General features: G+C 41.8%; 1 protein-coding gene across 3 annotated transcripts in view; it reads right to left on the reverse strand.

Annotated features, from left to right (window-relative positions):
• Window positions 1-566: 566 nt before the first annotated feature.
• The window catches only part of Ppp2r2d (protein phosphatase 2 regulatory subunit Bdelta), a 40,323-nt gene continuing 13,082 nt past the window's right edge, over window positions 567-27,807 (reverse strand). The window contains exons 3-9 of one of the 3 annotated variants that reach the window (XM_052196349.1): window positions 15,879-15,976; window positions 14,559-14,724; window positions 13,906-14,018; window positions 11,270-11,447; window positions 10,039-10,203; window positions 7,714-7,975; window positions 567-1,086 (exon numbers count right to left, since the gene is read on the reverse strand). In XM_052196349.1, coding sequence (XP_052052309.1) covers window positions 807-1,086; window positions 7,714-7,975; window positions 10,039-10,203; window positions 11,270-11,447; window positions 13,906-14,018; window positions 14,559-14,724; window positions 15,879-15,976 — 1,262 coding nt within the window. In that variant the 3' untranslated portion in view covers window positions 567-806. Of the gene's footprint in view, window positions 1,087-7,713; window positions 7,976-10,038; window positions 10,204-11,269; window positions 11,448-13,905; window positions 14,019-14,558; window positions 14,725-15,878; window positions 15,977-27,807 lie in introns of those variants that run through there. The other 2 variants (XM_052196357.1, XM_052196366.1) reach the window with 2 other exon arrangements.

A 27,807-nucleotide genomic window follows, 5' to 3' on the forward strand; every position in this document is an offset into this window, starting at 1 on the left:
CACTTCTGCTGCTCTTTCATGTACTTTTCTTTTTCAGAGGTGGACTCAATTTCGGCTTTTCCAGATGGAGTTTCTACAGAAACCAAGTGGTGATTTGGGATAATTACATTTAGAATCTTAAGTTCTGTACAAACTAGACTATTCTGCTAAAGGAAAAAAAAATTTTAATTTATTCCAAAGTATAAACATCCTGAATAATTTCATTATGTGCAACTGAAACAAATAAAGACCGCAGTGGCATTTGGGTTTAAAAACACTTGACAGTGTGTTGTGTTTATTAAGTAGCTCCACAGAGGGTGTGATGCAGTGGGTGAATAGAGCTGCCTGAGCCTGCTCGGGCATATCCACGCACCATGCATCCATCAGCAGTGGGAGATACAGCCCACTGGGGCTCCAGGACCAGAGAGGAACGTGGGTGGTGGCCACACCACGTCCAGGATAAGGCCCAGGGATGGATGGCAGAGACAGAAGGAAGAGCTGGAGAGAGATTTGATGAGATTTTTGTTTCTCAGATGTTAAGATTGTTTGGTCTATAAACTGGAAAGGAAGGCTCAGACTTAAATAAATACATTTGAGTAATGGCCTTTATTGAGCAGAGTCCACCAATTCAGCTCCAAGTAGCTTTCCCTTCAGCAGGCACTGATCTCTCCTAAGACTCCAGCTGAGACCCTTCTTCTCCTGTGTCTATGAGGGAAGTAGAAGTGCGTCACGTTTCTCAATGGAGAGGACAATGCCTTTTTTTTTTTTGACAGGAAAACAACCGGCTTACGTTTGCAAGACAACACTTGGTCCTCCAGTCAGTTTCCTTAATTAATTTTGTCCTGGAATATATACAAGTTATTGGTGGCAGCTACAGCAATAATGCTCTCCATGGGGTGCCAGGCTGTGTGAAGAATCTTCTTATTGAAGTCCAAACTGTCCACGCTAATCTCATCTTTCTTTCTCTTACCCCCTGTACATACTTTCCGGGGCTTCAAGCTGGCTCGGGGTTTGCTGTTCTCTCTTGAGGCTTCCAGTGTAACATCCCTCCGAGTGTTTCTATCAAACATTCTAAAGAAGTTGTTGTAGGACCCCGTCATAATGGCACTGTTCAGGAGAAAAAAGAGGGGACATTGAGTACTCAGCAGAACTGTGGCAATGGCATGAAGTTTGGACCCTCTACAGGCCCCAATTCCTATAGTATCAGGAAAGAAATGTAGTACAGATTCTCCAGTCAACTTCACTTACTCCAGTGAACTTTCACTGTCTGAGAAAGGAAAGTCATGACTCCATAATTTACATACTTGCTCATCAAGGCTAGAGGGCATGTCGGATCTCCTGCAATGTGACTTACAGGTGATAGTGAGCTGTCTGACATGGGCGTTATAGACGAAGGAAGAGAGAGAAAGTAGAGGCTGACAGGGATGGAGAAGTAGAAAGTAGAAGCAGGGTAGGGGGAAGAAAGGAGGGACGAGGAAGAATGAAGAAAACTCTGTCCAAGTCACTTTTAGTCTAACACTTGGGAGGCAGAGGTAGGCAGATCTCTGCGAGTTTGAGGCCAGCCTGATCTACATAGTGAATTCCAAGACATCCAGGTCTATGTAATAGAGATCTTGTTTCAAAAATACACCCCCCCAAAAAAACCCTTAGTCATAAACTGAGAGTTTACCATAAGCCCTACCTCATTAACAATTAAGTCAAAACTGGTTAATATTCTAGTCACATTTCCCAATGGAGGTTAAGTCAGTTATTAAATGATGTGATTAATTTAATTTCTAAGTTTCTTTCAAAGTTAGGTATGGTGGAGGTGCATATCTGTAATTCCAACATCAAGACATCTGAGGCAGGAGGCTATCATAATTTGATCCATGACTTTGGAAGGGGTCATTTTTATTTTCTATATTTTGGGATGTGTATGTGGTTTGCAAGTTGATCCTAAAATTGGGATTACAGGCATCTGCCATAAACTGAGGATCCCTGCCCCATTCTGTTTTGTGTTTAGGAACAAGATTTCTATAACATAGGCTGGCCTCAAGCTTATATACCAGAGGATGACCCCAAACTCCTGATTTTCCTATAAGTACAGGGAACACAGTTGTGTGTCAACATGCCTATTTATACAGCAAGTTACAGGTCAGCTTGGTTTACAAAATACACAATGCTGTTTCAAAAACAAACAGAAACAATACAAAGGACAGTATATGTGGTCCTTTGACTTCTCTGGCAAGTAAAGACCAACCAACCTCTTCTGTCCTCTCCTTGGAAACCCTCACCCTTTCCTGCTCCTATCCTGACCTTCATGGTCTTGTTGTCTTATAGCTGCATGGCTAGTGGTCTTTACACTACCTAAGTCCTTCAAGCTACTACTTTACTAGGTAGCTGCCTGTAAATATTTTAGCATCTGGTTAACCCTACCTCAAACTCCATACCAAATAAAACTTAGAAAAACCCTGTTACAGCTATTCTTGTTCATTCAAATCTGTTTAAACAAGTGGCTCTAGGGAGAGTGGAGATGAGAACCATGGTTTGGTACACTCTAGAGATAGCACCTAGAATGAGTATGCAGAACCCTGCTTGCAGGAGAGGACTCACTGTTACAGTCCTCTCTGTCTGATTTATCTCCATATGGAATGCAATGCCTATGGGGGCGGGGATGGAGCCAATAGCAAATGCATCAAGAATGGAAAGCAGTGACAAAAAACCGTTTCTCAGGAACAAGTGTTGTGCCATCAGCATGGGTGTGAACTACTGGTGCACTGTAACAATAACAGCAGGTGCCTGCACTGAGATGGGTATCTCCTCAGCTACCCAGCACATGAGCGCAGCAAGAGAATCACGGTAGCACCGGTCAGGTCTGCCTCATCCTCCCAGGGACAGAACAAAACATGGAGCAGGTGCTGTTATTTTTTGCTAAAAAAAAAAAAAAAAAAAAAAAAAGGAGAACACTTATACGCAGAGCTTCATAACAGCAGGCTACCTGGCATTGACAGAGATTGCACCAAAGATGATATTCTACTTCACTGGCACATAAGGGAGAAGCTTATGGGCAAGAAGACGGAGGAAAGGACTGCAGGAAATGAATGGACGTAGCAAACATTCCTAGGAGAACTTTACATATTCTTGGGGATATGCTGCAGTATTTCAGATACAATAAAGACCATTAGCTATAAGTCACCTCTTGAGGTTACATTCGTTATATTCTACAAAGTACCTTCTAGAAAGACAACTCCCACTGTTCCCAAAAAGGCAATCTCTTATCACAGCAGATGGATGTAGCCTCTATGCAGCTGTATTTTGAATAGTAAGATCTTTTTTTGTGTTGCTGGGATTTCAATGTCAAGACCTTTACTGGTTTAGTTGATGCTTTATCACTTAGCTTTCCCTCAGTCCTGTTACTAATCCTGTGATCCTGCTGGTTTAGTTCACTGACACCCAGAGCCTTCTATTACACACATAAACAATTTAGCTGTGCGCTCCCCAGTGGCCAATAAGCAGGTTGGTTGATGTTTCAGTTTTCTGTTTTCTTATCTTTATGTGCAAGATCTTCCCAATATACTGATGTTATCAGAGTGCCATAGGAGGCCGGGCAGTAGCACTGGCCTCACTGCTCCTGTCACTGTATTTCCCATTGTTCATTCCCACTTGTGGTCTTTGTCCTTTTAAAAGTGAACTAGCAGTTGTCATCATTTGTCTTCTTTCCTGAGGCAGGTTCTTATTGTGTGTAAGTCTAACAGAACAGGAGCTCACCTTGTACACCAGGGTGACCTTGAACTCGAGAGACCCTCCTTCTTTGTCTCTTAATTGGTAAGATTTAAAGTATGCACACACCTGGTAGCCATTCTCTCTTAAACTTGTAATTCATATATTATGGGCCATATATATATTATCTCCATGGCCACTACTGTTGTATGTATATATACACTTGTGTGTTGGTACATGTGTCACTAGTTGATCTCATCCTTTTCTCAATCACTCCATTAAAAAAATCTATCACACGTGGGGGTGTTTTGCCTTTTGAGTACACCTGTGCACCAACTTAGGCCAAAGGAGGGCTTCATTCAGCTCTCCCTAGAATCAAACCTCGTTCTTCTGGAAAAACAAAGTGTTTTTAACTGCTGTGTAATTCCTCCAGTTCCTCCACCTTATATTTCTTTCCCCTCAGGCAGGGTCTCTCATTAATGTGGCTGGGCCTGCAGGAAGCCAATGAAGACTAGTAATCTTCCCAGTGTTGGGATTACAGCTGTGCACTGCCAAGCCTGGCTTTTAGGTGGATGCTGGGGCTACAAACTTAGGTCTCATGCTTGCATGGAAAGCACTTTACTGTGCTATCTCCACAGCATGTTTTTTCCTATTCTCTTCAGAGTCAGGGTTTCTCTATGTAGCCCTGGCTGTCCCTCCGCCTCCTCGGTACTGGGACTAAACATGTGTGGGAGAGCTATTCTTTTTATTCTAAAAGTGTTTTATTATTTTGTGTGTGGGCGTGCCTGCACACCATACACAAGCAGGAGCCTAAGGAGAGCATTAGCTCTCAGTGGGGGATGGGAAGTGAACCGGACCCTTGTGCAGGAATGCTGAGTGCTCTTACCTGCTTGCTGAACTATTTTTCCAGTCTCACCACTATTATTTTTAATGTAGTTAAGTTCTGCAATGTTCTTCCTGGTTTCTGAGGCCTTGTGTCAGAAGCTCTTCCATCTCCAGACATTGCAAAGGTGCTCCCCTGGATTTTCCCCATTATTTACTGCAGTGTGGGGAGGACTGTTTTTTTTTTTTTTTTTTGCCTGCCTAGGACAAGTTAAGTTTTGTCTATGGGGTGACAGGCATCAGCTTTACCTGTACTTGGCAGCCATGCGCTTACCTAGACCCCTGTCCTGCTGCATGGCATCCCAGGGTGACTTTCTTCAGCTCTTACTTCAAAGCTTTCACTAGGTGGACTAGGGTTTCCTAGCCCTTGGCATGCATTAGTTCTGTGGGAGCAGGAATAAGCCTGGCTTTGCTTGCTTTCTCTTTCCTCTTGCTATGTGATCTCTCTGACATCTGTCATATCAGCTCATAGATAAAGAGGCTGAATAGATAAAGCTACCTCATCTAGGCCTTCCAGTCTCTAAAACTGTGACCCAAACCAGAGAATAAACCTTTTCTTTATAAAATCACCAGCCTCTAGGATTCTGGTGTTACACAGAACAGTCAGGCAGTTCTTGTGGAGAAATATACTCTCAGCCTCAACACCCACTCTGCAGAGAATATGTTTTCTTTTACTGACCACTTTTAAGATCTATTTTTTGATGTTCTGTAATTTTATGATGATGTGGACAGGTTACCTTTGTACTTATTTTGCTGTGGAGTTCTGTGCTTCCTGGATAAGCTGCTGAAAACATCTGGCCATCACATGTTTGAATTAGGATGTACTAACCACATAGTGGAATATTTAACATAAGTTTAATACAACCTTTCCACAGTCCTAGATTTTTGGGGACTCCTCTCTACTTGGCTGTATCTTCTCTGTACTTTAGATTGTTTTCTTCTTTAAATTTAAAAAATTAATTTATGTGCTAGGGATGTTCTTTCTGCTTGCATGTATGTATATGCGCTATGTACTTGCCTATGGCTCAAGAAAGCCACAAGACCGGTCTTTGATCTCCTAGAACTAGTTCAGATGGTTGTGAACTGCCTGGGAATGGAACTGGGATCCTCTGGAAGAGCAAGCAGCCAGTGGCTCTTAACTATTGCTTCAGACTCAGTACACTGTTGTCATTTTAAGGACAGTCTCTTGGTGTGTAGCTCAGGTCTCAGAGCCCACCGTTGGTGTTACAAACATATGCCAGCATGCCTCCATATTTCTTGACTTTCATGTTCCCCAGCTCTTTAGGCTGTATTCTGGGTAATGTCTCATCTTCCTTGCAGTTCATTAATTCCTAGTAAGACTTGGAGCTGCTGTTTCTTTCATTTCTAAAGTTGTTTGTGCTAGGATTTCTTACAGCATTGCATCAGTCTTATGGTTCTCTGCTCAGCTTTTTGGTCTGTTCTTTAATTTGTAACTATTCCACATATTCTTGTTTTATAATCCGTACTTACTCTTACTACATCTGAACTTTTAAGATGTTATGCCAGGTGTGGTAGTGCACACCTCTAATCCCAGCACTCAAGAAGCTGAGGTAAAAGGATTTTGAGTTCAAGTCCTTCCCAAGCTACAAAACCAAGAATCTGCCAAAAATAAAAGGGGCTAAGGATATAGAACTCTGTTGGTAAAATGTTTTCCTAGAATGCATGAAATCCTGGGCTGGATTCCCTGTACCACATAAATTGGATGAAGTAACACATCAATAATCTTAGCACATGGAAAGTTTAGGCAGGGGTTTAGGTGTTCAAAGCCACCCTCAACTAAATCTTGACTTTGAGGCTAGCCTGGGATATACCAGACTCTGGCAACCCAAGTAAAAATAAACAAAAAGATTCTTAGAAATGTGATTGTTACTATTGCTCGTGAAAGTATTTTCCTGAATATACACGATAAATTCCTTTTGTGAGCATCTTAACTGATTTCACACTGAAGAGAGCTGAGAGCTGGGGAGGGGAAATGGTGATTGAGGCAGTCTTGCATGTTTAACTAGCATGCCAGTTTAGACTTTCAGGACAAACACTGCTGTGCTTGGGCTGCAGTGAGAATCAAGGGCTTCAGGCTGGCAGTAGCTCTGAGGGACTTGTGGGCTTGCCATAAACCTTGAGGCAATGAGTCTGGCATCACTGCCAACTTATCCTGAGACTGGAGGATCCTCTGCTTTTATAGTAGGCAGCCTATATTCCATACCTTCTAAAGGTTCCCAGGTAGAAAGCATTCATGGATCTTTTAAAACTCAATGAAAAACATGAAAGGTTTATCTAAGGGTGCTCAGCTTTATCTCTGAGAGGAAGCATTTAGCTCTTCACTGTGAGGTTTCTCACATCATGCAGCTAGGACAGACCTCAAAGTTCTGCAAGCATTGAAACAGACACACTGTAGGAATGAGCATTTGAGACTGAGGCAGCAATTTTAGTTTGTGCTCAACTATTACTTAAAGAAGCTAATGTAGTTTTTAGGTAGTTCTGAGACAGGGTCATGCTATACAGCCCGAGCTAGATCTCACCTGGTGGTTCTCTTGCCTTATCACCCAAATGCTGTGGTTAAAACTGTGTGTGCTACCATATCCCTAGCTATTTATATTTAAGTGTTTGACAGTGTCTAGTCACTTAAATTCTCAACAGAAATTCTACAAAAAGATGATCTAAGAGAATTTGTTTATATCATCTGAAACATGTCTTCTTATGGGAAGATTTCAAAGAATCTCAGCACCACTAAAAAAACCAATGTGATCTGTACAGGAGATAATGATGCAGCCTGTGGGAAGGCTGTATCCTGTGCGTGCCTTAAACCTCTCTAAACACAGAGGCAAACCGAATGGTAACCTTTTGGACTAGTAAATGACTTGCTGCTTCCTTTTCTTTCACTCATCCGTGTTATCACTCTCTGAGTACTCCATATGTATCATGAAGCACAGTGCACTGTTAGTGAGGAAAGGTATGCTCAGATACCTGGTTTTCTCTGAGATACCTCATGGGACAAATAAAAGGCCTGGAAAACACAGCCCTGTCTGCATCTTGCAACTGACTGAGATCCCTCCCAGTCTGAGGGACCTGCTGGAGATCCTAAGGGAACCAGCACTTCTGGATGCCACGATGCGGTGACACCAACAGCCTCACCTGTCTGAGCCATTCCAGCAGCACTCAAACTTGTCGAAGATGCAGTCATTCTCATACAAGGAGCAGAGCTTGCTTCGTAGGTACTCATGTACCTGGTGGGTCTCAACAGGCCTGCCCTCCATGTTGAGGTCCCATACTTTCACCGACAGATAGTCTCTGGTCATCATGTATCGACCACTGTGACTGAACTTGACATCAGATATAGATGAGATTATTTCTGAGAAAAAGGATCTACTGCTGGGATCTTCTGGCTCTTCAAAAACTGAAAAACAAAGTGAGCACTTTCAGCTACTGTGCTAAATCAGAAGACCACCATCCTAAAATCAGCAGGGGCTTCTCTTTCAGAGACCTCAAAGGGCTCAGTGTCACCCTCACTTCCTTAGCTTTCTGGTTGTCTTCTTCTACCATCAGTATCCATGCAGACTTTGAACCATGTGGGGGCACCCAGTACCTTAGGATGCATGGGAACACGACTGCAACCGCTTGTACCCTCAAGACACTGGGTTGGGAACATGATGTGCTACCTATTTGTCCACATTGCAGTATATGTGGCACAGGAGCACAGTGCTTTGGGCACCTAGGGAAGAGCCTGCTCATCGGTAGGCACAAAGTTTACAGGACTACTAGACTGCTAACAATACAGTGGCCAGTTACACAATGGGACTACTGGACAAGACCAGGCAGCAAAGAAGTTTGCCTTTTGTAGTGAGTGGTCATGTCATGTTGCTCAATGACTTGAGTGACAGAGTGTCACTGCTTCTTCCACAGAACTAGCTGTCTGCAGCTTAACAGCTCAGCCCCCTCCCTTCATCCGGGATCCAGGGCAGAGGGAGGGCTCCACCCAAGGACATTGGATCCCCCAGCTCAGAGCCATGCCCACGTCCTATCATGCTTTAGGCTGGGAGATACATTTCCTTTTCTTAAATCTTCTCTAGGGTTTCTAAAATTCTCCTCTGTGTAGGAGCTTGTGATGGTTGTTGGCTTACATGGGACAGACTATAAGCAAGCTAGAGCCAATATGAAGCATTTACTCAATTAAATTAGTGCTAAGGACAGCTCCTCTTGAAACCTAATGTTGTTTACTGAGGAACACTATCTGGAAGACACAGCTACATAACATGACAGCACTTCATTGCAGAAACTATAACAGAACATTATTCTATGACACGCTTTGGCCTTAGGAGGAGCATTTTCCAGTTGAAGCTCTCCTAGACAGTTGCACATGGTAGCTTTCTAAGATGATTACCAGGACAACATAGACCATGGTATGCTTTGAAGTTGGGTCCCCCATTTTTTTTAACAAACATTTATTTTATGTATGTGAGTACACTGTTGCTGTCTTCAGACATCAGAAGAGGGCATTGGATTCCATTACAGATGTTTGTGAGCCACCATGTGGTTGCTGGGAATTGAACCCGGGACCTCTGGAAGAGCAGTCAGTCTCTTAACCACTGAGCCATTTCTCCACCCCCTTTGAAAAATGCATTTGTTTATTTGGTTTAGGGAGAGAGCTTGCATGTCAAAGTCAGAGGACAATTTTCAAGAGTCAGTTTTCTTCCACCATGTAGGTCCTGGGGATCAAACAAACTCAGGTCACCTGTCTTGGTAGAGACTACCTTTACTGGCTGGGCCATCTCATTGGCCCTAAAAGTTTATTTTTATAATTTTAGGTGTGCACTTGTATGTGGAAGGGGGAATCTCCTGGAACTGGAGAGTTTTTTGCTGTTGAAGCAGTATCTCACTCACTATGTAGCCCTGGCTGAATGTCACTATAAAGACAGTTTGCCTAGAAATCTGCCTGCCTCTGTTTCCAGAGCACTAGGATTAAGGGAGTGGTTTTGCTTGTTTTTGCCATAAAGTTGGCATTATAGACAGTTTGAAGCCACATGAAATGGGTAGTGGAAACCAAACTCAGGTCCTCTGCAAGAGCAGTACACACTTACAGCAGTTGAACCATCTCCCTCCAACCTTTTATCCCCAACCTCTTTTTAAGATGAAGTCTCCTTCTGGCCCTCATATGGTCTTGCCTCAGTTTCCCGAGTAGCTTGACTCCAGGCACATAGCACTGTTTCTGTTTGATACAGACAACAAACGTGGACTGCACTCTGATGGCTATGGCCCAGGTCCTACCACACAAAAGGCTACGATGACAGTGCTCCACTGGATGGACCCAGATCTCAGCTCAGGGTAGAAGAAAGCTGCTGTATCTCAGACTTCTTTATTAGTATAGCCCATGGGGAGCCTCCCATGCTCCAAGCCTGCAGAGGACATGGAGGGCCTCTATCCATACGAACAGGAAATCAAGGGTATTCCCAGAAGACTTACACTTGGCATGCCTGTCACATAGGGCAGAGGAACGCATGTCGCACAGCCTGATAGTCCCCTTGCTGCTGCTGTAGACAAATACATTGCACTGATGTGGGTGGAACTCTGCGGCAGTGATGACTTCTGTCAGCTCCTCCATATTAGCTGGCTTGATGTCCACAATGTCTGGAGCATGATGTTAAGGCACAGTGCTTAGCTGTCCAAGGGAAATTTGATAGAAAACTGTGCAGTGAGGCATAAGGGAGGAGCTGCAGGAGACTGACCATACACATTGCCAGAGAGGAGCCCATAGCGAGGGGCTTCAGGTAGATGCAGGACAGCGGGTAAGATAGAACACACAGAATAACATCGACAATGAAGCCAAGAAGTACCACCTACACATACTTCTATCTATATATCTGTTTAAAAAAACACGGACAGTATCAAATTATAAAATTATTCTGCCTTCCTAATGATTTGACTTTCAGAGCTTGGGTTGCTAGAATAATACATCCACAGCAGGAAGTCAACCATTAATCAGCCAGTGGAAACAAAAGGAAGGGACATTGTAGAAAGTCAACAGACAGATTATCTATCAAGAGAAACAACTAAGAAAAAAAAACAACTATACAACATATGAGTTGTATATCTCATCACTGGATGCCACAATGGAGGAACAGGGACCCATCGGAACTAGAGCCAGCATGAGTCTTAAGCTGCCCAATCAGTGCCAGGGTGCAGTAGAGAGGGAACCCAGCCTAACTCTCATACCCTCAGGTTAAGTAGATGAAAGCTGCTGGGGTTACAGGGTAAATCATCACAGAAATAGTGGAGCCAAGGCTGAGACCTCACAGAAGTAGGTGACAACTGAACACAAGGACAGCAAGGTAGCCTGGGGGCAAGAACAAGTACTGTGACCTATATGGTGACAAGAACCACAGTACCTAGAGTTCCAGTCAGGTAGGAAATGAATAGTTCACTGGAGGGCAAGAGGTGGGAACATATGGCAGTATTAGGAGCTAGAGGTAAGGCAGTGACTGATCCAAGGAGACTCGAGGTTTCTCACAGGAACTTTCAGGCAGAGGTTTGTATCTTTAGGGACACTCAATCGCAAAGAACTTCTGTTGCCACTACTCTAGAAAATACTGCATTCAAAAGGTCAGTGTCTGAGGGACCAGGGTAAAGCTGCTCATGAGAAGTAATTACATAGTAACCAAAGAAACAAGCAGAGACAGCACTTGGTAAAGGATACTGAAGCTTCTATCTGTGATTTCTAAATGCCATAGGTTAATTCTCAGATCATCTGCAGAGAGATATGTTTCATGATCACTATTTACTGAAATGGAATTTATGTGATATGTATGAGCATTTGCAAAAATTCGTCGTGGACTTGCTTCTACCATAAGGTCCATGGGCTTCAATATTGGAACCTAAAAATGGAATGAGAAAGGAATTTAAAACAAAGATCATAATAGCATAAGCGTCCGGTATTTAAACAAGAAAAGGGATAGGTTTTCTATAGCTGCAATACCTCAAACCAAAGGAGAGCTGTCACAGAGTACAGAGTGGAAAGCTGTCTGTTCCCAGCTATTCCTCCTTGATGCCATTACAGAAGTACTATGGTCTTCTTGTTGGAAAAAAGAAGGTAAACTGCTCTAACTAATGTTCTCTAGGTCACCAAAGCATCATGCTCTTGGGTGTTCTCTGGTGGCTACAGTTGAGATTAGACAGTAACTCCTTGTCTTTGTAGCTGAGTTCACAAATCTCTGCTCTCATAGCACTGATTTGATTCATAGCGTCAACTTGTGGGCCACCAACTGGTGGTGGGGTATATGCACATGAAGGGATCAACAGACAGTAATGCAGAGTGTCCTTTGGGCTGAGAAGCATTTACTGAAGCATTTATCTGTGATTCTTAAATGCTGTAGGTTAATTCTCAGAGCATCTGCTGAGATCTGAGATGCAGAGCTGGCTATACAGTCTGAACTGAAGTGCACCTAGTAACCTGGATGGTGTACAGGCCTTGGTGCTACAGTCCCACAGGCTTCTGGGGTATCAGTTGCTAGGTGTGGAGAAAGTGTGGGGAGGGATGGAGGGAAGGAGGGAGGAAGGAAAGGAGGGAGGGAGGGAAGGAGAAACAGAAACAGACAGGGAGAAGGACCTGGACAGAGCACCTGTGCCTGACACAGGCATTAGAGTCAGTCTAAAGGAGCAACACCATGAGACAGAAGAGGAAAAGGCTCCCCATCTCTCTATTATTCAGAGAAGGGAAGCCCAAGGTTCTAGAGAAAGCTAAATAGTACAGTAAATTTTATTGCTGTAATTAGACACCAAGGAACTGAAGGTTTAGAAGAATTTTTCAAATGAGTCTTCTCTAGCCAAATTCTGTAAAAGTGTACCTGGGTAAATGTGTAGTGATGCTGTTCTTATTTTAGCCTAGGTGTAGGTGCTGACTATACCCTGGGGTTTCATAGACCAGAAATGCCAGTTCCACAATATGCAGGTCTAAGATACACACCTGCCATGACCCTCTACTGTTTCCAGCTAACCAAGGTAGCAATCCTAACTGAAAGAGCCCTTTTAATTACATCCCTTTTCATAGAATTAAAATAACAGAAAAAACAATCCTTAAAAGAAGCAGAGACTCCAGTTTGGACTTAGAATATCAGATTGGTGGCCAGTGATTCTGTCCTTACTCTATGCCAACACACTAACCACCTCTCTCACTTGCTTCACTCTGGCCACCATACAGGTTGGTTTTATTCCGGTTAATTCTGTCAACGAGGCCTGGTAAGACCTAAGTTTTCCCAAATAAGCACATGAGCTTATGGTATATGCAGGGGTCTGAATGAGAGAGTCTCAGTGTCTGGGAAGGTTGTGTGTGCAAGTAGGATGAAGTTGGTGGCAGCAGAGGTAAGTAGGAGGTTTCAGAGAACTTGGCAACAACACCTTACAACATGGGAGATTTTAAAATGTGTTCACACTAAATCACAGATGCAATCAAAGTCACTAACTATGCCAGAACTGACCTATGGTATGGAAGAGAACATCTGAGTTCCTATGACTCAGGCATGAACAAGCAGCATCTCTTCCCTGGGCCCAGTAAGAAGTGGTGGAGGAGGAAGGCTGCCTTTGGATCGTTAGCCCAACTCTGCCCACTGTCTTTACAAAGACTTGGCTGTCACCACTATCTAGCTTTTTCAAGAGAATGGGTCAGACTATACATACTCCAACTGCTGGGCCTGAGACATCCTAAAGAAGGCATATCAAAAAGGCTGCCACACTTCAGCAGCACCAGAGAAGGCTATTTTTGAATAACAATACCACATCTTCACTTGGTTAACAGTGTAACAAAGGGTTATATTTCACTGAAAAACCTGTTAGCCACTTCTCAAAACACAGCTGTGCTCTGTTCCTACCCAGGTGCTTTTGTTTGCACTGAGCCCACCACTGAAAGTATCAATGATCAATCCAACAGGTGAAGAATTAAAAAAGACATTAGTGTGCTTAAGAAGAAATGTACTCAAGGGGAATCCTCACCGGGTCCATTGCTAGCGTCTCACCAGTTTACCAGTCATCCTACCTACACTGTGTTACTATACCAGCAAATACTCTGGATTCTACCACAAAAGCTCAACTGGCCTGGGCACTTCTCAACAAAAGCTCTACCAGGAAACCAAAAGTGAGCTTTTCCCTCAGCACCATCTTATGACCTTGGTGACAGTGAAGAATCCCATTTTCAACAAGTACACAGCAACTAAGGTCACTACTATCATTATACATGAGTTAGGAAGGTAAAGCCTGTTACAGTATTCTCAACAGCTGATAGAACTGTTCTCGATTATTTCTGAAAAGTGCTGGAAGGGTTAAAGAAAATGCAGCATATACCCGTAGTGCCGTAATTCTAAATGGGTCTCGAAGTCGTCCATCTTCATCTTTCAAGTTATAACCTTCTGCTCTTTTATCCCGTTCACTTATTTTCCATAATTTAATAGTTTTATCTGAAAATAAAAACCTTATTCTTTATATTAAAAGAAAAAAATCATAAATAACATGTATCACTATTACTTAGCCATTCTAGGAAACTACTGCCTGCCTAAGTTGGTGTCTAAGCTTAGGAGGCTGGGGAGGTGGCTCACTGGGTAAGCGCAGTTGCTTAACAAGCATGAGACTCCATGTTCACATCCCTAGCCATGTCCCTAAAACCTCAGTGCTGTCTGGGGTTATTCAAAGGAATAAGAGACTGATGGTAGAGGACATCCAATGGCTTCCTCTGGCCTTCAGAAGCATGCGTACGTTAAGTATTCACTACATATATGCATATACACCATATACACACATACAAAAACTAAAGATGTAAACAGATATAAAGTAATACTGGTTTTCTATGCAGAATTTGAATTTTCTAGCTATTGTTTTCACTCTAGCTGACAATTCACCTTCTCTAAAGTTTAAAGCAGAAACAACCTCTAGTTATTTTAAAATAAGAATCCATCAAACTAAAATTAAAAATAAATCAAATAGTCATTTACAATTCTCACCATTTGTAGAGAGTAGAAAATGAGCAGCATTCTGTTGCGGTAACCACCTGATTTTATTAATTTTTTCTTCAATTTCTAGACTTTTCAAATAGTCAAACTCTGGCTCATGACTCTGAAAGGTACTGTAAACATTGTACTCTCCCCTAGAGTGAGCGCGGCCTTTATTCTGCAAGGAAACATGATAGCTTCTTTAATGAACTTAAAGCACAAGGCAGATAGGTTTTGACTACTATCAACATGAGCATTAAATGATTACACATTTTTAAGTTAAAAAGGTCTCGACTCAAAAAACTCTTGACGAAGCTGGCATTAATGCACTTGGAAGAATAAAGAACGCGCAAGCCTTTTCTGCACACTTAAAGCTTCTCTGCAGTGGACAAGCAGTTTTGTGGGACATGACTAAGGCTGTCTGTGAATGTGCTCCCCTCTTCCTCCTTTTTGTTTTTAATTGTCAAACTTGTCCCAAGTCCTCTATGCTTACAGTGTAACAAAAGTTTGATGGCCCAAGTCCTACCTCTGGAAGCGCTGCCAGTTAACCTTGGCTACCAGTTCCAGTATGCCAGTACGAAAGAAAATGAGGCAAGACACACAGAGATTTAATGAGGCCATATCAGGGGAAGCAGAGAAGTCTAATGGCTAAAAGCTTATTTTTGGTACTGGTACAAGTTTTAAATTTTAATAGAGGGGGAAAAGCCTGAATCAAAGCGCAAGAGGTATGTGCAGTCTGGCTGTCTTAGTCAGGGTGTTTTTATCTAGTAATTTCCATTCTGGTTCCTACTGCTTCAAGAGACGGACTGGCTCTCAGGAGATGCTGGATTCTGCTCCATGGTGCTGCCTTGCTTGCCCTGTGGATGATTGCACATGTCGGGGTATAGTACTGCTAGCTCTGCTGTTCCCGGAATCCAAGGATAAAGACAATGACTTATCACTGTGATTTAAACTTTACTGTGTGTATGTACACATGGAAGCAGATAAACCAAAGGAAAGTAGTCAAATACAAGTGACCCAGAGATGCTATATTCTCACTCTTTACACCTGCCTTATGGACCCACATAAGACAGGAATGCTTTTTAACAAAAAAATTTTTCTAATTGTCTACTGCAATAAATAGGATAAAGGCATCGTCAGCTTAGGAATACTCACAGGGAGAAGATTTCTTCCTTATCTACCAAGGTAGTTCTTGAAAAAATATTCTACCTAATTACTGCAACAGGACTGAGTGCTAAAGAAAATTGGATACTGAAACTATGCTTCCTTTCTGGTAAGTAGTGTGTGCAGCATGTAGTGATGACATTTGACTGTGGACTGTAAAGCACTGACCTCTTGTTCCCGTTGGAAAATAACAACTCTGCCACCTTTGTCTCCTGTTGCAAGAAGGTCTCCAGAGTAGTTAAACTCAACGGTGGAGATGATGTCGGCTGTCAATAGAAGATAGAGTCAATCATAACTGATGTTTTTGTGAGGAGCAAAAGATGAACACATAAACTTTCTCTCCAGATAAACATTCCATGAAAAATGCATATACTTCTTATCTGCTTTATGGATCTAAGAACCCACCAGTACATGGGAATTCTGAGAGTCTGATTTCACTGATTCAATCAATTTACCTCATGTTCCTGTCATATATAAGTTATCTAGACTTGGATACTTTAATTTGCAAAGTAGGATAAGAATTTAGAAAAATAATTTTTAAAGGAAAACAACACAAAACACCCTAGTTGGCTTTAGAAGAATGTTACCTAACTTTAAGCTGCATATGTCAACTTTTAAAATAAATGATATTTTTTAATATGTACGAATGTTTGCCTGTGGGCATGTTTGTGTGCCACATGTACCCTAAAACAGCAAAAAAGGGCACCACATCCTCTGGGACTGGAATTAAAATAGTTGTGAACCTCCACGGAGGTACTAGAAACTGAGCCTAGGTTTTCTGCAAGAGAAGTTAGTATTCTTTAACCATTGATTCACCTCTCCAGTTCCCTAAATTTGATTCTTACACAGAAGTAATAATAGGACTATAGAAATATGAATAATATTCATATAGAAACTTTTGCTAGCCTCTGTACAACACTACAGACCATGGTCACCCTGTTCAAGATTGACAAACTGCAAGGCTTAGGGCTCTTTCTCAGCCCCAAGGTGTAGGAATAGCCTTTGCAGAAAATAAATGATGTGCATGCCACCCCAGGGAAAGACAATGGGGGGGAGGGGGTGTCAGGGTGGTATGCTCCATGCCTGTGAGTGGGAAAAGCTGCCATATTTCCAGATAAAAATCTAGGATAAACTCTGGAGGATAGCGTTATGCATTTCAACTCTGCCACCTGCTGCCTGAATAAGAACAAGGCTCAGATACTCTGAGGCACTATGGCATATCCTATGGACTAAAGCTGCAGTTAATTTGCCAATAAGGTCAGCTGATTCTACTGTGAGAATGGATGATAACTCTGCACTTAGGTGGACACTGTAAACAAACACCATCTGTCTTGCACCATCCCCCCCTACATTCCCCCACCCCCGCCATAGAGCTAAGGTGATAAGCAATTATTCTTCAAAGTAAAAAGGGTGTTGTCCTGTAAATTTATTAGAGTAAATGAGCACAACTGTATATTAAAGTCATTGCCAGGAAAGCCAAGTCTGGTATAGTTGCCATGAGGCCAGCGAGGTTGCAGACTAATTTCTGTGCTTCCTATACTAGCCACTGAAGTTGGATGTTTGGAAAGAGAAATACTATACAGCTTTTCAGGTCAGAATCATCTGTCAACTTGACAAAAAACTAGAATTACCAGACAAAAGAGGACCTCAAACTAAAATCACTCAACAGACTGTCCTGTGGCCATTCTTTGCAGTATTTTCTATCTCTTTTTTTTGGGGGGGGGGCAGGGAGGTAAGGCCAAAGAGGTTGGATTAGAGAGGTGGGTGTTTGACAAGGTCTCTTTATGTAGACCAGGCTGACCTTGAGATCTGCCAGACTCTGGCTCCCAAGTGCTGGGATTAAAGGTTTGTGCCACTACCTGCTGAAGCATTTTCTTAATTGCTAATTGATATTCAAGGACACAGCTCACAGTTGGCCTAGGCTGTATAAGAAAGGTAGCAGAGCAAGCTAGAGGGAGTAAACAAATAAGCAGCTTCCTTCCAAGGTCTCAGTCATTTCTAGCCCTCCTTGTTCCCACCCTGGTTTCTTTCAATAACCTGTAAGCTGAAATGAGCCCTTTCTTCAAGTTTCATTTGGTCACGGTGTTTATCACAACATCTGAAAGGCAGACTAGAACACAATTATAAGCACTTTCTCTACCAGTTAAGTTTCTCTGTGTAGCCCTGGCTATCCTGGAGCTCACTCTGTAGACCAGACAGGTTTCTAACTCAGATCCATATGCCTCTGCCTCCCTAGTGCTGGGACTAAAGGTGTGCACCATCATCACCCAGCAACTAGATGCAATTCTTAAGGGATCTTAAGGGCTGTGATGTTTGATGATGAGATCAAACTGTGCTCTGCTGCAACAAATTCCATTTTATAAGCAGCATTTTATTCTACTGTGAGAATGGATGATGACTGCACTTAGGTGGACACTGTAAACAAACACCATCTGTCTGGCACCATTACCCCCTCTTCCTCTCACACACACACAGAGCTAGGGTGATAAGAAATTATTCTTCAAAGTAAAATCCTTCAAAATCTTCAAAGTCCTGTAAATTTATTAAAGCGAATGAGCACAAGTGTATATTAAAGTCACTGTCAGAAAGTCTGATATGTCTAGACTGGGAAAAAGGTGTAGCTCCCTCAAATGAAACCTTACTGAGGTAGGCACCTAACACTGATATGATGGCCCTACCAACCTGCTATCTGACCACCTGAGGTATGATTCAAGGCACCAAACAGAAAACTCCTGAGTGTCTCAGGGATTTCAGCTTGGTTTGATCTGTGGTGTAACCTGCTCTGGCTGCTACCTGTTCTCAAGCTAGTACTCTTGTCTGGACCTGATACTCTTCCCATACATTTATCTGGATCTGGTCTTGTCCTTAGTCCCTCCAGCTCCCCACACCTCACTTCTGCAGCTAAACTGGCAGCATCTCCAGGAGGCTCCCCATTGGCTTTGCCCTCCTCTCCACTTGCTTTTGTTTCTCAGGCTTCTTTTAATTCCTTTAGTTCTACTGGGGCCTCTTTAACCCCTGTAGCCATTCTGTAACCTACATATATGTACAGTTATTACTAGATGATCTGTAATGCATGATTTGAGCAATAGTATTAGTAACTAATGACACAAACTAAAGAACCAGTGTTTGCCTTAGTTGGCTGACAAGGAAAGGACTACCTGGCAAATTGCAACCAATGAAACTACTATGCCTTGTGAATTTGTTATTCAATAAACTCTGACACAGTGGAAAGGCAGAAATGCATCTGCCTGTGTTTCTGACAGAGCCACTCTTAACAATGCACAAGAACACTAATCAAATAGTTGCCAGAAGATTTCTGAAGACAGCTCAGAGTTGGCACGACTGTCTTTGGTATTGCTTGCCCCATTAAGGGGTCTCCTTTCCTCAAAAGGCCTCAGTTGGATGTGGCATATGGACTAGACTATGTCCCCCGACACTTTTTTGAGAGAGGGTCTCATGTAGTTCAGACTGTCTGTGAATTCCTGATCTTCTTGCCTCCACTAAGAGCTGGGATTAAAGGCGTGAGCTTCCATGCCCAGCTGAGCTACTTTTACTAGCAACACCTACCCACCCCCCACCCTGAAACCTCATGTGTATTAGACAAGTGCTATTTAGCCACACTCCAATCTATCACCCTAGAATTACCCAAAATAACTAAATATGCTTGGATGAAACTAAAACTTTCTTTACTGGCACCAAGAGACTAGATCTATGTTATTTATACTCAGAGGATATACAATATTATATAATTAATAGTGTTTTAGCTGTCACTGATTTTCAGATTAATTAAACTGAATCTTTTGAAAGAGGAACTCCTAGGCCTATCAGTGCTGAGAAATAATCTTCATTAAGTCACAAATTATGTTTCACTCTAAAGTTGGAAATGTTCTTTAACTGTTTAAATGTGAACAAACTGTTAAATCAGTAAAATTTAAATGATTGACATCAATTCATTATGATACCTTTTTACAATGGTAGACTGAAACTAAAAGCATAAAAATGGGTGTTAATGTGAGGTAGTGGTTTGGCTGACACAGAAAGACTTGCTGGATATTTAGATGACTTTATTGCAGACAATTCCAGTTAATTTTGAGCAACTTCAGACTTGAAGCCACTTCTCTGCCCTAAGGCCAAATAGCTCCAATTAGGGGAACATTCCCTGGGTCCATCCCATTTCACGTTCCTGTGAAGCTGGGTGATGGGCTAACACCCCCACCCTGACTCCAGGATACCTCTCAGAGATGCCAAAGCAAGAATGCAGAAGATATACAGTTCTCCAAGACCACTTGCTCACAGAACGGTCTTCACAGTGGCCCTACTTTTAAAACAAAAGCCACAACTCAGGATCTACAGATGTAAGAAAAGTCAACTAAACAGACACTTAGAAGAAAACAAATGTCCACTAATAAAGGATCAATAGTGACCACTAACATCTTTAGCCCTGTTGTCTACTAACAGCACTTATTGTGCTAGTGTTATGGTAAGGTCTGCCTGAGAGGCAGCTATTGTTATCCCTACCTGACTGAGAAGGCACTTTTACCTGAAATGTAAGCAGCCTAAAAACAGCAAGGCGCAAGGGCAGAACAGCTGGAAGATGGGTTTCAGTGGCCCATGGCCCAGTTGACAGTTCTAAGGTAAGAGAGAAAAGAAGAGTATCAGAGGGTGAGGACCAGAGTCTCCTAGGTGCAAAGGTCTGCAGGCCAAAGGGCTGATGAGCCTGCTACAACCCAGGCACAGGTGCAGGACAAGGACATGTACACAGAGCAAGAAAGACTCCAACCACACACAAGAAAGCAGAGCTAATAGTCACACAAAGTTTGAGGGAGATGGATGAATGCTAACCATCCTTAAAACTTTAAGAAAAGGGGCTGGAGAGATGGCTCAGTGGTTAAGAGCACTGACTGCTCTTCCAGAAGTCCTGAGTTCAAATCCCAGTAACCACATGGTGGCTCACAACCATCTACAGTGTGATCTGATGCCCTCTTCTGGTGTGTCTGAAGATAGCTACAGTGTACTCATATAAATAAGATAAATAAATCTTTAAAAAAAAAACTTTAAGAAAAAAACAATTTCAACTTAAGATTCTATACCAAGTCAAGTTTTAATTAAGGATGAAGAAGGTATAAACAAATGCTAACCAAGTACCCTGAGGGCAACTTAAATGTCCACTCAGGACAACAGATATACAAGTTATGTAATCATTACAAAAAAACCCCCCAAACCAACAAAAAACACAGGCCAATGAAAATGACCAAGTAACTAGTATCCAAAATCAGGATGAAAAGCAGAAGCACATACTAATAGTGCTAACATCATTTATATCAAATTCAAAACCAGGATGATTGATTATGTAGGGTGTGGGGCTGGAGAGATAGCTCAGTGGTTAAGAACACTAACTGCTCTTCCAGAGGTCCCGAGTTAAATTCCCAGCAACCACATGGTGGCTCACAACTATCTGTAATGGGATCTGATGTCCTCTTCTGATGTGTCTGAAGACAGCTACAGTGTACTCATATACATAAAATAAATCTTAAAAAAAAAAAAAAAAGAAAATCCTATTAGCGAGGCCAGAGCTGGGGTGGAGCCATGATGGAGAGAGGAAAGTCTTGTTTGTGGTCACTCTGTAGCATGGCTATACTGCAGATGCTCCTGCTGTATGGTCACTGCTGCATGCCTGGGCCTAAGCCACTGTGCACATCTATCATGCTCCTGAGACCTGTTTACCCCAGCTGGCAATCTAGATTCTTCAGCCCATTAGTTGTACTCATCCAATGAGACTTCACTCCCCACATTGCAACCTCCACCTTCTCCAAGGTTCTCTGTACCTCTTTATTCTGAAACTGAGCAACACCTGGAAGCCATTAACCTAGCTTCTCCAGCCCTACTCACCTATGCTCAGATTTCCTTCAACCCTTGGATGTTCTTCCACAACTGCTCCTACTTCCTCTGTCACTGACTACATTATACCTTTGCTGACTTCAAACTACCACTGGCACACTAGCCATCCACTGTGTTGCAGATTCACTTAAAAAATGTTGCCCCTGCAACTTTCCCCTAATCTTCTGCAGCAATATTCTTATCCTGCTCAAGAACTTGGTCCTATGATGACCCATGAAGGACCAAACATACCCTCTCTTGTTTTTCATTGATCTTTGAAACTCCAGTGGAGAATGCTTAATTAGACAGGTGCCTGATCTCTACTGGATTTGCCAGATATCATGGCCAAGAATTTCTTAATTCCTTCTCATCTGAAGGCCCTTTACTCTCAAGTCTTTCCTGAGCAGCTCTTGACTATACTGCTCAGAGCTTGCTCACTAAAGTCCAGTCAAGCCTTGTCAACCATCAGCAGATAAACTGTCTCTGACTTGTGAACATGCAAGCAGCAGGCCGAGGAGAGGACACTCACTTCATACTCCACAGCATGTATCGAGGCAAACACATGATGCAGAGACTTATAGGACAGATAATTATAATAAAGAATCCCTAGGAAAAAAAGTCATCTGAACATTGGCACTTCTTCACATGCAAACATTTGTAAGACAAAAATCACTACAGATCCACAATGCAGAATATTAGCTGCTTTTCAGTGATGCAGAGTTTATTGGGGGTATTAGGTAAGCCAGGAAATGCCTACATATTCTGGGATAGTCATAGAAGACTGGGACTGGGACAGAACATTGCACAGAAAAATAAAAATATTCTACTAACAGATGCGTGTACACAGAGTTCCTATGTGGTATTTATTTGGGGTAAAGGGCAGGGAATCTCATATTACCCTGCCTCAGCCTCCCAAATGCTGGGATTACAAGAGTACATCAGCCAGGCTAATTTTGTCTTTTTTAAATAAAAAAGTTATTTTATTGTATGTATAGGTGTTCTGCTTGCATGTATGTACTATGTGCATGCTTGAGGAGTCCACAAGAAGGTGTTGGAAACCCTGGAACTGAAGTTAAAGGCAGTTGTGAGCTGCCATGTGGATGCTGGGAATTGAAACGAGGTCCTTTGGAAGGTCTATGCTCTGAATCACTGAATCATCTCTCCCAGACAATTCTAAGTTTGCCTTTTGATCATCCAAAGGCAAATGTTATCTTTGCTCAAAAGCCAGACATAAACGGAGACAATAGCTGGTCAAGGTGATGCTTACAAGTAATCCTGTAAACAGGACTGAGGAGGGTTCAATATAAACCTTGGCTCCATGAGACCTTGACTCAAAGAACAAAAGAAAACAACCCCTAACACAAAACAACAGAAGTATAATCCTCCATCAAGTAATTTTAAAAGGCAAACCAACTAGGTGAGACATGTTTATAGGAACACTGTAATCTCAAAGCACCCAAAATCGAGTTTCTTTAAATTGTGACTAGACTATATTAAAAACAAAAACAAAGAGCTCTAGAGATGATGTTCTGCGACACTACAATCAGTTTTGAATTATATTCTATCAGTTGACAGAAGAAATGCTTGAGCTATATTACTGTAAAACAGGAAAGTAACAAGGGACTACATTTTAGTTTTTGTTATAGGAACAAATAAAATTTTAAGGAAATTATACCAGAGGAGGGCAAAGGTAGCTTAACAAATAGAAACGACTCAATGTAACATTATATTATGAAAGTTAAAGGACAAAAGCCAGTCATGACCAATGCAGACAGCACACCTGACAAATCCAGAACCTTTTCATAGTAACAATAAACTGAAAATAGAAGGAAACTTCTCCAAACTGTTAAACAACTTCTACAAAACCACAGAAGAGGTTAAAGTCTGAAGACTCTTCTAAGATCAGAAACAAGGATGTGTAGGTACTCTGGTCATGTCTAGTACATATTTTCCCAAAGATGCGGGCCAAGGCCAACTAGGCAAGAAAAAGAAACTGTTCGCAGATGAGACTGTAGTGTTTACAATCTTAAAACCATCAGGGCTAATAATTCAGCTAAGATTCAGGACGCCAAGCCAATGCAAAGTCCACTTCATGTCTATAAAGTAGTAATGAGCAATCCCAAAACAACAATGACAAAAAATTTCTATTTACTATACGATTAACAAAGAAATGTAAGACGTATACACTGAAATATAATGGTATTGTAAGATAACAATAAAGAACAAAATTAAAAGACTCAAGTGTTATTTCAAAATTCACTAAAAAAAGTACAAAAATCAACATGAGACTTGCACAAAGACAGACATATAGTCTTATATTTTGGACAACCAAAATGATGAATTTGGACACATAATATAGAAGTCATGCATATTATAAAACAATTTTATATGAAATAAATTTATATTTATATTTATTTATCTGTCTTTTTTAAAGACAGGGTTTCTCTGTGTAGCTGACTGCCCTGAAACTTGCCCTGTAGGCTAGGCTGGCCTTGAACTCAAGAGATCCACCTGCGCAAGCCCCCAGAGTGTTGGGAGAGGCAAACGCGTATGCCACCACCACCCAGCTTAAAACAAATTCTTAAAATATCTCAAAGCCTTAAAAACCAAAGTTATAAAATTCATTGAAGAAAACAAGCTAGCTAAGAGGACGTCTCATTGGATAAAATGCTTGCCTTGTAACCATGACAGTCTGGGTTCAAGTCCCAGAACCCAGATAAAGCTGAAGAGAACTGACTCCACAAAATTGCCTTAGCATGTGTACTCCCACCATACCCAAACACACACACACAAATACCCCCCCCCCCCCAAAAAAAGGGGCTGGAGAGATGGTTCAGTGGTTAAGAGTACTAGCTGCTGTTCAGAGGACCTGGGTTCAATTCCCAGCACAAACATGGCAGCTTACAACTGTCTCTAGTTTCAGGGGATCTAACACCCTCACATAGACATAGATGCAGGCAAAACACCAACCAATGCACATAAAATAGATGAATAGATAAATAAATCAGAAAAGAAAAATGAATGAAGCCAGGTGTGGCGGCACACACCTTTAATCCCAGCACATGAGAGGCAGAGGCTGGTGGATCTCTGCATATTGGAGGTCATCCTCATCTACCTGATCTACGTAAGTTCCAGGATAGCCAGGCTACTTGGTGATAAACTGTCTCAAAAAACAAACAAACAAAACACTAGGAAGAAACCTCAGTCCTAACACAACACACCCGGGAGATAAAGGATCAGGAGATGGGGAGATCGGAAGATCGGGAGATCGGGAGAGAGGTCATTAAAACTAGGCAAAGTATTTGAACACATAATTTTCAAAGTTATGCCAGTGCTTAATAAACATAGGAAACAGCACTCAATAAATGATCACTAGGGAACTACAAATCAAAACCATGAAATACTTCACAACAATCAAAATAGTTAAAATTAGACAATTAACAAAGACTGGTGAGATGTTGAGAGAAATTGGAACCAATACATATTCACGACGAGAAGTAAACAATTGTTTTAGAAAACAGTTGGGCAAATAATAAAAAACGTCGAACATAGTCAACGACCAAACAAGTCCATGTCTAGGTATATGTCAAGAGAGTTAAAAATACATGTCTAACTGGGTGGTGGTGGCGCATGCCTGTAATCCCAGCACTCTGGGAGGCAGAGGCAGGTGGATTTCTGAGTTCGAGGCCAGCCTGGTCTACAGAGTGAGTTCCAGGACAGCCAGGGCTACACAGAGAAACCCTGTCTTGGAAAAAACCAACTCTAAGGAAAAAGAAAAGAAATATAAACTATATACATAAAATCTTTCCCTGTATAGAGTTTGTAGCCATCATAGCCATCTTTTGTGTGTTTATTTGTTTGAAATGTGTTTTCTCTATGTAGCCCTGGCTATGCTGGAACATTCTTTGTAGACCAACCAGGTAGGCCTGGAACTAAGAGTACCGAGATTAAAGATGCACACAACTGACCTAGCTGAAACTAAATGATACCTTTTGGGGGAGTAGTCCTCACTACTGGCTTTGAACACTCATTACTCGTTCCCTCTTCTCCCTCCACCCCAGCTATATAACTCATTGTATATTTTATGCTTAGAAATTCCCATTTCTGTAGGTTTTCCTGTTCTTTAATACATAAAATCATGTGAGATGTAGCTTTTCACATCTGTCTCCTTTTGCTTAGTAGTATTCTCAAGGTTCATCCCTATTCTAGGGTACATCCCTTTTCTAGTAAACAGTAGTCAAATGTTTTGTCCCTTCTCTCCTTCCACCATGTAGGGCCTGGAGATTGAACTAAGGTTATCCAAAACTTGGTAGCAAATGCCCCTACCTACTGAATCATCTTACTATCTCCTTAGAAATTCTTTCAGTAAGTTTGACACCAGTCATGGCAAATCTATCTACTTTGCTAGCCAGCAAAGGAATGGTACTGCCTCCTAACACCTGTGGTCTTAAGATGTGAGTAGTTATAAGCTGGCTAATGGATGCCAAATTACTTTGGAATCATGAAGTTCAGTGTGGACAATGACATCAACATTCTTACTATACTCTTGAACATTAAGCATGTATTTTCTACATATGTAACATCCTGCCAGAGCAGATCCCAGCCCATGTAGGATTACTTCAGCCAGAGTAATCTCTGCTTTTTAAACATGTTTCACCATACAACTTTGAACTCTCACTGTTTTTGTACTGACCTATACCTTCATTTTCTTCTCCCATTTACTTTCTCTGACCTATCACCCAGGCCATGCTCAAATGTTCCTGCTACAAGTCTTCCCATGTTTTCTACTTTGCCTTGCTCCTCTCACACATCAACTGTGCCATGTCACCCACACTCACAACTCAGTACAGGAAGTCTGTACTGAGTCAGTCTAGGAAGACTCATAACTGACTCCCTGCAAGCCCCCCTCAACATAGTATCCAATTAGCTACCTAGTAAGTGCTCACAATTTAGGACCACATGTTTGTAGGGCAATGCCACTGCTCCTATGCTAGCTAACAATATTTGTAGTTGAGGAGTCATATACATCACTCACTTTTCTTCAGGAAAGTCTATCTGTAGGTGCTGGGATAGTAAGTAGTTTAGATCTGTAATCCTAGCACCAGGAAGGTGGGGGCAAGATCTCAAAATGGAAGCCAGTCTGGGTTCCTTGTCCCAAAACATCAAGGTCCTGTATTCAGTTTCAAGCACATTGAAATTAAAAATTCAAGTCCTCTTCACTCTCTCTTTGCTGTACTTTGGACACAGCCAGATTACCATAATGATCCTGTGATTTTCTTATCTATATAATAAAGTCATCATTTTGAGAACCAAAGAGAAACATCTCAGAATTTCAGGATGGACCTTTAAACCGGATTATATTAGCAACACAAGGCTGCTCATCTTTCCCAACTGCTTGTTTCTTATTCTTCATCTTTATTAACATTCACTAGGAATATATCTAACCTGGAAAGACTCATCTGTACATTACATGTTGAAGTATGTTTAAACATACATGCAGGAACTCAAAGCTCTGTTGAAACTGAAGAAATTGTACAAGAGGTAAGTTTGCCAACTGATATCAATTATACAAAACACATTAGTTTTTATCAAACTTCAGGTAAAAAAATTACCAATCTTCATTTATCATTTACCTTAGAAAGAAGTTACTTTTAACTAGTACATTCAGTATATCAACATCTCAATCTCAAACTGCTTTTAAGTAATATATCTATTTGAAAACAAAATTTTAACAAGAATAACAAGTTCTAAAAAACAGTGTAACAAAAAGTATGTTGAGAGCTCATACTTTCAAAGCCCTCATCTGATTCTGCCATAAAATGGTTAAGTCTGAAGGAAGCACTGATACTGCAAGCAGGGACAGTGGATGAACAGTATACTCCTACTTTATACACGGAATCCCTAGACTGAGCAGAGTATGCCTGGCAGGAGTGCAGCAGGGGGAGAAGAGAATGCTCACCGGCACAAGGGTCTGACTGGGGATAATGAAAACCTATGAGGTGAAGGGAGCCGAAATGAGTACACACGCTCGAGATCCAGCAACTCACCAGGCAGACTTGAGACCGGCCTGGTCTATACAGTGAGAGCTTGATTTGGGAAAAACAAACCACCACCACCCACCAAAGTGATAATTTAGCTCAAGACAGAGGCACACACCCACAGTTCCAGCTTCTTGGGTGGCTGAGGCAAGATCATTGGCTAACAACATCTGTAGTGAGGA

The sequence above is a fragment of the Apodemus sylvaticus genome, chromosome 1 (assembly GCF_947179515.1).
Source record: "Apodemus sylvaticus chromosome 1, mApoSyl1.1, whole genome shotgun sequence".
Classification (NCBI taxonomy): Eukaryota; Metazoa; Chordata; class Mammalia; order Rodentia; family Muridae; genus Apodemus; species Apodemus sylvaticus.